Here is a 14,220-nt window from a genome sequence, read left to right as displayed (position 1 = left end):
TAAATAAGACTGTAAATTTGATGTGATGGTCTAATTACTACAGTAGTCCCATATTGTAAACAAAAGATATTGTCTTTTTTCAAAAGTTAAGGATTTCTCTAAGTGAGTATTAGTTTCAACATAATCAGAACAGCAGTATCAGTTAGTAGCCCCAAATAACTTCTACCAGTTCATTCTGGAAGTTAAATGTAGGTTATCTATATGTGTGTACAAATACTATTTATTTCCTTTACTAAATAATGCTGTTTCCTTATATGGGGGAGGGTTAGTTTCCCACATAGATACATATATGGGCTTCCCCATCCTTTGCCAAACATAAAAGAAAAAGACATCGAAACTTGCGCCATATCTCAGTGGTCTCATCTGAGTGAACAAGAGAAAAATTTAGATCTTCCAAGTAGAACATTGGCGTATTTAGATCTTCCAAGCAAAGCCACAGTGCATGAGCTAAAGATAAACAGCAGGGTTTGAATTCGGGCTCCACCACATGGCTATATGACCTTTAGCAAATTACTTAACCTCATTAATTTCCCTATCAATAGAAGTACATAATAATAGCACCTATCTCAAAAGGTTGTTATGAGGATTAAATTATTTAAATTATATAATCTCTTGGAAAAGTTTCAGCACAGAGTACACTCTCAATAAATGTTAGCTATTATTATCTGCAAAAACCTGCTTGGCTAAAAGCAAAAGTTTTTTTTTTTAAGCAAAAGATTTTTAAATTAAGATATAAAAAGAATAAATAATAAAATTAAAATATTCTTATTAAAATATCCAAAGACATGGACATAAAAATAAATACAATGATTTGTATTTATACAAATCATATAATGCTCATATAATGACAAACATAAAGAGATAACACTTAGGTAAAACTTGTAGTTAACATATAATGGTTTAATTAAAGCACATTACAGATTATAAAACTATTAAGTTACAGAAGTAATAGGACTTCGAAATTTAGAAATCCTGACACTAGGAAAAATCCTGAAAGAAAATTCATCACACAGAAAGAAAATTTAATAGTATTATTTCTGAGATTTAATCCCATAGCAAGAAAATAAGAAATTTAAATAGTCTATTTCTGTAACATAATTTGAGCATTTACTACAATGGCACAAAATTAGATATAATCAGGGCTATAGCTAGTAGATCACAGGCACTTATCCTTCAGAGATTCTAATTTAGGAATCACAAGAAATTAGGTAAGTTTTGGATCTCTGGCTTAAAAAATGGAAACTTGTCACTTGGATATGGTATACTCTCTCAGGTTTTAATATATTTTGGCTTGAACAGAAATAAGAAGAAAACAGAAAGAACTATAACTTTTATTTTCATTGGTCTACATACACCATCGCCTGAATTTCAAGTGCTCACAGCCAAACATAGCCAGTGGCTACCATGTTGCAAAGCACAGATACAAAGTCTTATGTAGTTCTAATATAAAATGTAATATATATAATGAAGAAGTTTAAAATATATGGGGATGGGGCAGAGGCAGTATATAGCTATCAGATATTGAAGTAGGATTTTATAGAGGTTTATGAAGTTGGAAAATCATAAAAACCACATAATTTATTCATTTGCACGTGAAGGTTCAACATTCAAAATAAACTACATCTTTTACATTCTTATACATGTTTGCATATTTAGATAAACATATCAAAAAGGAGTGGTGAGGTTATTTCATCTTTGATTAAGACAACTGAAAATTTAGGGTTATCATATTTCAAATTATCCACTGGTTAGCCATGAAACTTATTTTACTGGAATTTTGTCATTTGTTTTATTATGAAAAAGCTACTGAAAGTGGTGGTACTAAACCAAATTTTAAAAAGTGTTTGTTTCATCAAGTTTGAATAGTCAGGAGCACATCAACATTCATTCTATTAGGGAAGAGAACAGATTTCTGTGTAAGAACTGAATTCCATCATAATGTTTCAGATTCTAGATTTTAATATCCTTTACTGTATGAAGACCATGAACACAGTATAATAGTATAATCTCCTAAAGCTTAGGCTACCTAATTAACTTATGAACATAACACATAAATTAAAGCTCTGTGAAACTTGTATCATCCTATTTAAACCATTACAAATATTATCTAGGTTGACATAATTGTGAAAACTGTCCTCAAATTTTATTAACTAACATGAGTGGTCTTTATTTCTTTTCTGCCTCAGTGATATGAATTATTTGGCTACCTACTATACATTTCTAACCTTTTCAGCCTTTCTCAATTTGTGTGATAAGAATAATTTATATAAAGTAATTAAAATATGAATAATGAACTTGGTAAGTCTTAAATTTCTACAATTGCAAGTAAAACAAGTTTCATAATTATCTATTTTTTGTTTGTTAAGTGCAAACACATACTGACTGCCCATGAATTCAACAATTTCATAAATCACTTATGGATGCTAACTTTCCCAGTAACATTTGTTATTGGAGAAAAAAGAGAAAAAAGACAGAATTTCATCTGTGCTTTTCATTTTATTTAAGGGCATTTTTAGATCTGAAAAACAAAATAGAAGAATCACCAGTCAGACACTAAGTGGAAATCACTGAAACACAATGTTAGTTCTAATGGATGGATGACTGTGTTTGGTCTTTTGAAACTTTGAAGTATAGGTAAGTCTTGATCACACAAATTAATAAATCCTAAAGCTGGAGTTAACAATAACCATTACACCCAAATTCTGCAGCTTAGCCCAGCCAATTTTTCAAAAGGTCAGGTTGTGAACTGGAGAAGATCAGGGAGGTCCACCGCATAGCTTTGTTGCCAGGCATCTCTCGTCTGGATTGTTGCAGGCATTTATTAGTATTCGTCAGCAGACTCAACAGAGCAAACAAGAAATTCAAGCACGAATAATAAAATGAAATGCTGCTATATAACCCTTTGTCATTCAGCAAATATGGGACTTTTTAGCTACATTGTTCCTAAACCTGGGTTACTACTTTAATTTTTCTCCACAGTGCTGACTGAATGAGTATGCATGTGTGTTAAATGCAGAGCTCCCCTAACAACTGCAGGACTGCCATTTAATCTGTTGGTAGATGGACCATTTCCTGTGGGAACCCTAGCTATGATTTCCAGATCCACCAAATAAATCTCAGATTAAGATTCCAAATGAAACCTGCCTTTGGCAGATAAAAAATGTCAAGATGGATATAAACAGTAAAATTATAAATTATCTAGGTGTTGCATGACAAACCAATGTTCAATTTTTTTTGTTGACATGTGCCCAGATATCAAAACTATATGAGACATTCATCAAATGTCACACTTTCATAATATTGGAGGCATCATTAAAACTGTTTGACTAAGGACCTCAAAGTGTTTAAGCAGTAGCTCAAAAGTATATTTGTGCAAAGTAGAAGAATAAATTTACATATCAGCAGCAGCTCATAAGGGATGGGTAAATATTCTGTTTATCTCTCATTGTAATTCAGGTTACTTTAAATACAAGGTATTAGGAAATCATTATACTCTATATGGCATCATTACATAACTTTCTATGCAAATGATGTGTGTTTTATTCAAATCTACCATTTGTTTCTCCAGGAAAAAAAACAAAACACAAAACCAAAAAACCACAAAAGCATAGAAGGAAAAGGTAGGGGACTCCCATTTCATCAATCAACCATGACTACTATACAAGTGTATTGTTGGTCAGTTATAGTATCATCAGCCCCATATTAGAGTTAACATTTATAACTTTCTTAAAAAGCACTAAATATCTGGAGTGAATGGGTGACGGGCACTGGGTGTTATTCTGTATGTTAGTAAATTGAACACCAATAAAAAATAAATTAAAAAAAAAAAAAAAGCACTAAATATCTGAAGCGAAAACAAGCCTGAGAAAAGTAAAAAAAAAATTTAATGTTTTCATTTCAAATGACTTGGGGAAAGGGAAGAGACTTAAGGAAAAAAAAGGTAATAAAAGACCAATATAGAACATCTTAGCAAATAGCCTGTTAAAAATGCAGAGGAAGTCTCTACTGCATTCTCAAGAGATCACGTATTGGCTTTTTAATGAAAATTTTTGTTTTGTCTTTGGTCTTCTTACCTGGACTAATGCAGCCTTGTCCTGGCCTTAAACTCTATACTGATTGACTAAATATGGGCACTGAAGATTTCTAAAAGGAAACAATCAGATTTGCCAAACTGAAATCATTATTTTTTTTAACTCTAAACTCTTAAAAACGGTTGTGTATAAAGTTTCAGTGACTACAAATATGCAACACTTGACTTTTAACAAAAATTCAAAAATATCTAATCTACTTAAAATAGGAATTCTTTCCAGTTATAAATTCTTTACACTTAATCTGTGGAAAGAATCCAGAATACTCTATACTCCACATCCCAAATGTTTATACACAAGCCCAAATTTTAAAGATGATGTATTCGTTCTATCTTTCCTATCGTATTTCCCCTAATACATGTTGGTTCGAGAAAACTAATGCTAAATTAAACCCCACCTATTCTAATCTGATTAATATTAATCTGAAAATTTTGAATGGGGGGGGAGAAATAAAAAAGACATTAATTAAAGAACAAAATAAAGGTTGTTAATGCTTTAATTTTTTCTTTTCTTTCTTTATTTTTATTTTTTATACTTGTAGCAAGAATTACAATCAAACTCTACTCATTGGATCAGAGACCCCTGTGGTGTTACTGAAAGACTTGCCCCTCTAGTAGCACACTACCTACACTTGCAAGCTCATTGGCCAGTCAGAGGCCTCAACTCCAAGCTCTAATAATGTGCATGTACTTAATTTTGATAAATCAAGAAACATTACTATATTTTGGTACATGTCAAATTACCTTAGGTACAGCCAGTGAAACCACTGAAAAAGAGAATTTAATTTTAATTTTAAAAATATTTAATTAGCAAAAACTAATATATTCAGTATCTATTCCACAAGTATAATTTTATCAATATGAACATCTTCACCCACTAGCAGCATCCTGACTTTAAAGTCCCAGAAAGTTTCCATATGTGAAGACTAGACTTACTCAAAAATTAAAAGTCAAATAGGATTTTTAAAAATAAATACTTTTAATTTACACCTTATCAGTACAATTTCACTCTTTGGCATAAAATTATTGAATCTACCCCAAAGCTCCAGATCAGAATATTTTTAATTCAGTCATTTAGACTATGAATTTCAAAATTTTGTAGCTTTATTTGTTGTTTGCCTTTTCACATTCTCCAAGAAAAAACAAAAAACACAAAGAAAAACTGCATCTGAAACTACTCCCTAAAAGTTAACAATGTCCTACATGTTAGGCTGTTCTGAATTACTTACACACACACACATACAACCCAAAACTAGTGAGTAAATGTAGTCACATCAATGCTACTCTACAAAGAGCCAATTAACCTGGACCGACTGTGTAAATGGCTATAATTTCAGTCTATACACCCATGTATATTGATTCAGATCTCCAAAATCAACAAAATGCCAGTACACACTCAGGACTTTATAGTAATCATACTAAAGGTAAAAAAATATAGCCACTATGGAGACCATAATGGCTACCTTAAATATAATTAGCTGATATCCTAATTTCTAATAAAAATTCAAAATTCAATGTTATATTAAAATTTGTGTTGTACATATGTGGTCCAGGAAGTGCTCTAGCATGAACGGGATATAACCAGAAATCAATGATGATTTTTATCAAAGACCTCAGAATCTTAAGGATGGTGAGCAAAAAACTTTTGAAAAATAAAGATTTTTTTTTCTATTTAAAAAAAAATAATAATGGTTTCCTGGCCACAAATAAATTTGCTAGAGCTTATATATAAAAGTAGAGTTTGATTTCCTTAAATCAAAGAAAAAGTTACAAGCTGTACAAAGAGAGGATCATACCATTAGTACAGAAATAATGGGGGAGAATTAAACCTATTAAAAAAAAGAAATTTCTGATTTGTTGTGCTTATTATTAATAATTATCATTTTTATAAAATAAAGGACCAAAGGTATAGTAAGAACTCCACATGAAGAGTATAGCCTAAACTGATTTAAAATAATTAAAAGCAAAAACAGAAGGTAAGACTCCTATTATCCCACAAACTTCACCCCTTATTCAGAATTTATGGGTAGGTTCATTAATTGTAGCAAATGTTCCCCTATAGTGGAGGATGTTGATGGTGGGAAAAGTTGTGTGTGTGTTAAGAAGGTGGCTAAGGAACAGGGGATATAGTGGGAACTCTACACTTTCCTTCACAATTTTGTTGTGAACCTAAAATTTCTCTTCAAAATAAAAACTGTTTAAAAACTGCCAAAAAATAAAGAAAAAATAGAATTTATGGCATAAATTCACGAGTGTGAGTTATTCAAATCAGAAACAATGAATCTCAAAGCATAGCTCATAAACTTTATAATCAGACAGAAAACTTAATTTAACTTGTCCTTGTAAACATTTTTTTACTCCATTTTTTAAACTTAGGCCAACAGTAGTTAATGGAATCATTAATATCACACTTAGAAAAAAAGGTGTGAAGAATCCCATTTAAGTTATTTAAAATAAGATAAACTTACTTTTTTATGAAAGAGAATAACCCCATTCTTTTAAGAGTAGCCTTAACATTTCCTCTGTAAATGAATCAATCCTTGTTGACCAGCTGCCAGTAGTCCTAAAACCACTCTTCAAATATCCTAGATAGTCATGTGTGAGAAGCTACCAGCACCCTATTAAGTTAGGTCATATAGAGATAAATAGTAAATTTAATCAGACCTAGGACATGTTCTTTTTTAACCCTTCTATGGCATATGGAAAATTTTAAAAATGCATTTTTAAATTCACACTTGCCAAAAGGAAAAGAAAGATAGGTGTGGTGCCACTAGTCTGAAGATTTTTATTGCAATTGAGATTTCAATGCAGCGAAAATTAGATTCTACCCTAAATGAATATTATTGATTTTATATTCTCTTCTAACAAATATAAACATACTAAATACAAGCTACACTACTTTGAAAAATGTAGTTCCTAATGGTATCATGAACATTATATTTGAAAAGAATATTTTTATAAAACTAATAGTAACCATTTCGAGTACTGTTGTATCGGTTTCTTAAAAGTTTTGAAACTTTTTTACAGACCTACCTTTCACAGCTGGGTAGAATAACAATAACAACCACCACCACCAATTATTTAGGTCCTGTAAAATATGTTAACAATCTTTTTTTTTTTTTTAAAGCACGTGTAAAAGACCATCACCACCACCACACTAGTGAAAATAATTACTCTGGTATGGGAACTACAGATTATATAAACTCATTTCCTTTTTCAGATGTTGCAGTAGAGCTTTTAAATACACAATCCCTAATCTCCAAAACAGTCCAAAAGGAGTTATCTCCCTATTCTAAACACAAGAAAACTCAGTACAATTACAAAATTTGTGTCCAAGTCCAGGTAGGTAGTAAGTAGAAGATTAAAAAACCTAAAATCCATGTCTATCTAGCTCCAAAACCTGTTTTTTTCTATTTTAACATTTTATGAAATTCTTAAGTGCATTGGTTCTCTAATAAAATTTACTTTCTGCTATGAAACAAAAACATATTGCAATAATTTTTAAGGAAAATATACCATTACTTAATAGAAAGCCAATTATTAAATACAATTCAAGTCCTGTAATTTAACAGGGAATGATTAAGTATCTAGATTTCAAAACACTGAATGTCAAGCAGTGTCTAATCATAATGCCTAGGAATCTTTTTTCCTACCAGCTATCTTGCTGGTAGAAATAGATGGCCATTCTATGCAACTCACCATTTCCTTTTTCTCTGCCTTAAAAAGAAAGTTTATGAAAATGATATGAAATTCTACAAGTATATTTTAGTTACAATGATCAGACATTGAAAAGCATGCTAGATGTTTCTCTGTAGTATTTTTAAAGATGTCTCGCCTTATAAAATGCTCGCAAATCATGCAATAGTTTGAGATATAATCCAATTACAGAACGACCGATGGACAAAAGGTAAAAATAATACATACTTTGTGAAAAGACAGAAAGATAGATGAACCAATAATAAAAGAGGCTGATGGTGGCACACAGGTTCCAAATGCCAAACAAAAATAAACAGTATTCTGACTCAACAAGAAACTAACAAATCACTGACAAGTTACCTTTTGCTGGGTTTTAGTTATTTATTTTGCTCCATAGAAAAACGGTAAGAATCATGCTTACAAAAGATAATTGTTAGTTTAATTCTAAAGTAAAGAGGACAGTTGCTTTTTACTTAAATTCAGCAATTTAAGATTTTTAAAATATTTGCTAGCCTCCAGTAAATGACCGTACGAAAGGACTCGAAGCAGTTCTAGCAGTGGTTTTTCATCTCGAGTTTCAAATGAATACAGTGATTCAAAATCATGTTTGTTTTCTAAGTTTAAAAGTAAATAGTTTAAGAACACAGGATTCATATAGAAATTGAGATAATATATGTAAGTGAAAATAACTTCTCTAGTATAAAATACATATTAAATATAATTCCCTAAAATAGTAAACCTAAAAATCATATTGAAGAAACTCACAAAATTCATAGGTTTTTGTCTAAAGCTTCCTCAAGCTGTATGATTCTTACCATTTTTGCCTTCAATTTTGAGGTAAGAAATATTATAAATACAGTAGACTTAATATTTAATTTGGGTAGGCACAGTAACCTTTTTTAACCTATCTTAGGGAACACTGACCCCTAAAGGTTCTAAATTTAAATAAGTTTCACAATATTCTAAATTTAAATGGCATCTGGACACCATTTTTCCCTATATTATTGTAGATACATACACTTATGGCAGATATGTTTGTTTATAAATATATAAGCTATTTTCAGTCGACTGTTGAGCACTATAAACAACTGAACCACATTTCTGCCAATTTAATAAAAACCACCAAAATTTAATAAGAAATATCCAGAAAATTATTATACTATTCCAAAAAATTACAACAGACTTCCAACCCTCGTGCTTTTTTCTTACATAGTTAAGTAAATAATAAGTAAATGTTTAAAAGAGCTGGGCAACCAATCACATAACAACTCACTCTGGGGGGCTAACTTTACATGCATCCTTTGATTATAACATTTCATTTTTTTTCTGAAAAAGCAGAAACAACAACAAAAAAAGAACCCTGACAAACAAAGTTTTCACAAAAGGGAAAACATCATTTACTTCTTAAGAAACTAGAAGATATTACCAATGCTTACTTGGCACACATGTTGATTCACCTCCCAACAACACAACTTTAAATTTCAGCCATTTAGAGTAAAAACAACTCTTCAAGAAATCTGGACAAGTTTTGTAGATGCCTTCATCCATCCTACCTACCAACCACAGCTTTACATTTTCTAAACTGTCAATAATGACAAAAAACAAAAAAAGTAAATTGTTCTGTTGACATTATATACCTCATCAACTCAGACTTCAAATATCTCAGCAATGTTTCTACACTAAAGTTAGATAAAGAAGAGCCATTTTACAACCCTTATAATAAGATTTGTAAGACATGCCACAAAGGCATGTCTATGTAATATAAGTTTTTAGTGCTCTATTTCTTAAAAAAAAAAAAAGTAAATATGAAGTAAAATAATTGATTATCCAAGCAGGCTATGAACACTAGTATAAGACAGAGCTTTGAAGTAATCTGTGCTTTACAATAAATCCTGTGAACCCTGATGTCAAGGCAATGACCATGTGAGATTTTAAACGTATCAATTATCATAAAACTCAAAAGATATTACATCTACCTATTTAATTTTATTCCTTAATAATGTTTCATTAACAAGCCCTTTATATGAAGGAATGTCCTATTCCTACGTCTGATGTAAAAAAAAAAAAAAAGCCTGAAAAATGCAAATTTTCTTAATGATGTTTCAGTCACGTCTATTGTGGTCTGTGCTTTCTGCAAACTATTTATGCATCTATGTCTTCAACCCTAAAGCCTTCTTTTCTGTAAGTGTCCAAGAGCTTCAGCAGCTCCCTTCCTTAACTTCTTTCCTGGTTATTCTACTTATGAGAAGTATTTCCTCCACAGCCTGTTGCTTTAGATATATTAAAAATAATTCCTTTGGTTCCATAGAGATCCTTTGTCTATAATTTGAACAACATGATTTCCACAGCAATGTGACCTCTGAATAGGGAACATAAATAACAGGGGCATCATTATTTACTTCCTCTTTTCTTATTATTGCACATAAATGGAATAAAAACTGCCTTGAGCTCTTGGAAAGAAGAATGTTTCTTGTTTATTTGCATAAATGAATAAAAACAGCTACAACAAATTAGTTCCCAGCTTCACACCAGTACAAACTTGAATAAAGAAAGCAGACTGCAATTGTCACAAAGCCCATTCACTAACAATATAAACTTTGAATTAAATGCCTCTACCTTATTCAGATATAACCTGCTATTACTTTGTACACAATTCAGTTACTTGGATTCTAAACTCCTAACAAGCAGCCTAGAATCACAAATTAGAAGAGAAAGCTTGCTAATGGCAACAAATTTATAATACGACAGAAATAAAAAACAAATGCAGAAAGCACAGCACCTTTCTATAATTCAAAAGAATGTAGAACTATTATTTAAGAAAATGATAACAGAATAGTACCCCAAAATGGCCTTTAACCTTCTGAAAAAGGTAACTGTGTGGTTGATATATAGGGAAGAAGAACCCTAGTGGGGAAGGGAGAATCAAAAAAGGAAATGTGTGCAATGTTTTGGTAACAGTCTAATTTTTTAAACATAAAATTTAGAGGAAATAAAAACAATGTACATAGAGATTTAAGCCTTCAACTATATGCAACACTATATTCAGAATGGTTAGTTTCCTAGGGATTCCAGATTTGCAAAATTTTATCGTAAGAGACCTCAATTAAAAAAACTTAACATTTTGGCAGCCCCCGTGACGCAGTGGTTTAGCGCCGCCTGCAGCCCGGGGTGTGATCCTGGAGACCCGAGATCAAGTCCCACATCGGGCTCCCTGCATGGAGCCTGCTTCTCCCTCTGCCTGTGTCTCTGCCTCTCTCTTCGCTCTCTCTGAATGAATAAATAAATAAATCTTAAAAAAAAAACAAAAACACTTAACATTTTTTAAACCCCTCTCTTTATGGCTCCCTGATATCTTGCTCAACAGTGCCCTGCCTGCCTGCCCTATTTACCTGCCCTATTTACCTGTGTGTGTGTGTGTGTGTGTGTGTGTGTGTGTGTATGAGTGTGTTATCTATCCATCCATCTACCCATCCTCTTTCTTTTTTTCAGGCCATCTCTCGGTCTTGTTATCTTTTAGACTACGTTTCCATCTCTGGCTGTTCTCTCCCTTTGCCTATGCATTTTGTTCTGTCTCTCTCTGGTAGGGTCTCTTGCCGTCTCCCTCTGCATATCTGTCTGTGGCTCCACTTCAGGCCCCCTCTGGCTTCATCTCTCTGTGGGTGTCTCTTCCTGAGTGCATGTTTTGCTGTGCACCTGTCTCCACCTCTATCTCTGTATCCGAATGTATCGTGGTCTGTTTCTCTGTGTCATCTGTCTGTCTGTCTGTCTCTCTCTGTATATCTTCTATCTTCCTTCACTGTTTGTCTCTTTTCCTGGGTGTGTGTGTATATGTTTTCCCCTGTCTCGCTCCTTGTATGTCTCTGTCTCTTTCTCACCGGGTTTCTCTTCCTCTGGTATCTTCCTGTGTGTATCCACATGTGTGTGTCTTTCTCTGTGTGTGTGCTTCCACATGTGTGTCTGTGCCTCCCTCTTAGACTCTAGTATCTCCCTTCTATGTCTGTGTCTCTTTGTTTGTGCTTCTTTCTCTGCAATGTGGCTCTCCCTATGCACCTCTCTCTCAGTCATTCTCTCAATCTCCCCTCTCAATCACTTTGTTTATATGTTTCTTTCTCTTTCCCTGTGTATGTTTCTCTTTCTCTCTCAGTATCTCTTCCTCTGTGTCTTTCTTTGTGTCTCTTTTGCAGTATGTGGGTCTCTTTGTGTGTGCTTCCTTCTTTGTATGTGTGCATGTGTGCTTGTCTGCCTCCATCTAATATACTGCTTAGAACAAACACACTGCATTCAATGCCTTGAACTAGCACCACACCTGGGGTTTGGTATTAATACCTTAAAAGTCCTTACCTTTTGACCAGTCCTCCATTTGTACTTCTGTTCTTGTTTGCTCTGGCAATGTCTCTGGTTTTTACTCCAAGATTTGAAGCTAAAATAAAGCCAACTCTAGATAAATAAACTTAAAACAATATATCAGAACACACCTAAACCTTACCTTTGTTTAACAGAGAATTTACAGGATAAATGGTTTTCTAAAACATTTATAATGGGACTATTAACTGTATATTTCAACAGATCAAATTGAATCTTTTTTCTCAGAAAAAGGTTCTTTCTTTCACACTTATATTTTAGTAAATACAGCTCAGGTTAAGTTTCCAGATATTCTTGCTCCTTTGGTTAAAGAATCATTTAATTTATTTAAATCTTTTTGAACTCTAACAATTTAAGAAAAATAAAACTTATATCCTATGTCATAAACTTTATATCAAAAATTTCAAATTTATTGATTTGAATTTACAATGTGTATTTTCATATAAAATATTTTATACTTGTAGAAGTCAATAAAATACTATTTGAATTTTTTAAAAAGCAGAAAGGCTTATTAACTTATGGAATTATTGATATTTGTCTTGCATTTGTTTTCATAATAAACATGACAAAAGCTACACAAGGTTTGTTGTGGGGGTTTTTTTGGCATGCTTTTTAAGGAGAATAAAATTTGATTTACCTCACAGCTAGAACTCTGTGTTCTTTTAAAAAGTCCTCAAATAAGGCTGTAGTAAGCTTCTCCTTTTCCAATTTTCTCTAAATATGTTGATCTGGAGTTGGCAATCTTTTTCTAAGTTCCTCATTTACTTTTGGATTAGCTGAAAATATAGGAAGTTATTAATATCAAAGAAATATGTCCCAGTCAATGAAGCCATTTCCCTACATATTGCCCAAAAAGGTTAATAATAATTGCAGTCTTTTAATAAGAGATTCATATAGCAAGACATGTAGAAAATACAGTCTTTAATAACCTCTGGAGTATTTTAAAACATGTCTTACAGGCCTTAATGTGCTTAGTAATATACTATTTAAAACCATAATTTTATCCCTCTGCAATATACAGTCACTCTTCCTCATCATTTACCCAGCTAATGAATGCCAGCAATTAGTAAAATGTAATCCCATTGCACAATCATTTTAATGCTTTTAGCACTCAGAAAAGTAAACACCAAATTAATACTGCTCAAGCCATATCAGATCCTAGTTGGAAGCAAGCAATTATAGTTCAGCTCCTCAGGTGTAATTAAATGATTGAAATGATTTAGTTCCATAAATGCAAGTTAATTCATAAGCAAGCAACAAATATACTGGGAGTAATTACAAGAAACATTGACAGTCTAAGCAGGGCTAATGCTTTTATGAGGCTGATATAGTAAAATGCTGCCCTCTCCTGGGCATGTAAGTGAATATCTCAGAGCCAAATACAAAACAAAAACCACCTCTCCAAAACCTAAGTTTTAAAAAGCTACAAGAAAAATAATAACAACCAATATATCAATTTGATTTCATTCCTTATACAAAAAAATTAACATGTAGTTTATACTGTGATCATTTCTACACACCCTGGTTATTAATACTTTTTCTAGCCAAACTCTGAATAGGAGTCCCAAAACATACCAGGCAATTTCTATTATGTCTAATGAAACAAAATGATTTCATATGGAACACTGACAGACTGCAAATGAGACTTCTAGTACCGGTCTAGACTACTAGGCCAATGCCTATATCCTCTCATTGGTAAACCCTAAGTGGACCATTATAGATAATAACTAAACAAGCTTTGAATAAGTCTAAAATTTTCAAGAATAATAATCTCTGAAAAATATAAAATACTGTTATTATAGCTATGCATAATGGTCTAAAATTAATTTTTTAGTGAACTTTAATAATAAAAAACTAGTGTGCTGGTGTAATATCATTATAAGCACATTTGAAAACAAAGAGTAACAGGTGGTACGTAAAATAAAATGCATTCTGGTTTTACTTAACACCATTCCCAATTTTTTTACTTCTTCAGGCTAAAATTCAGAACAAAGTGACTTGTATACCACTCAGATGGTTCTTAACTAACTTCTCACGCTAAACTTTAAGGAGCTTATTTATTATACATTTAAGTT

The 14,220-nt window shown here is 32.1% G+C and overlaps 1 protein-coding gene and 1 non-coding gene across 21 annotated transcripts in view; both read right to left on the bottom strand.

Moving 5' to 3' along the window:
- MIPOL1 (mirror-image polydactyly 1) overlaps positions 1 to 14,220 on the bottom strand; it is a 326,942-nt gene that overhangs the window by 249,086 nt on the left and 63,636 nt on the right. For 16 of the 20 annotated variants that reach the window (XM_025443782.3, XM_025443777.3, XM_025443771.3 and 13 more), the window contains 2 exons: positions 12,783 to 12,921; positions 12,125 to 12,203 (listed from right to left, as the gene is read on the bottom strand). The exons of the other annotated variants lie outside the window; for them this stretch is intronic. In XM_025443782.3, coding sequence (XP_025299567.1) covers positions 12,125 to 12,143 — 19 coding nt within the window. In that variant the 5' untranslated portion in view covers positions 12,144 to 12,203; positions 12,783 to 12,921. The remainder of the gene's footprint in view (positions 1 to 12,124; positions 12,204 to 12,782; positions 12,922 to 14,220) is intronic. 20 annotated transcript variants of the gene reach the window in all.
- On the bottom strand, positions 4,622 to 4,775 carry LOC112658128 (small nucleolar RNA SNORA62/SNORA6 family). The gene has a single exon (XR_003135529.1). It is a non-coding gene; the product is annotated as a small nucleolar RNA SNORA62/SNORA6 family (small nucleolar RNA).

This window comes from Canis lupus, chromosome 8, assembly GCF_003254725.2.
Source record: "Canis lupus dingo isolate Sandy chromosome 8, ASM325472v2, whole genome shotgun sequence".
NCBI classification, from domain to species: domain Eukaryota; kingdom Metazoa; phylum Chordata; class Mammalia; order Carnivora; family Canidae; genus Canis; species Canis lupus.
Note: the sequence above shows the minus strand (reverse complement) of the source record. Positions and strands in the feature narration are given on the sequence as shown.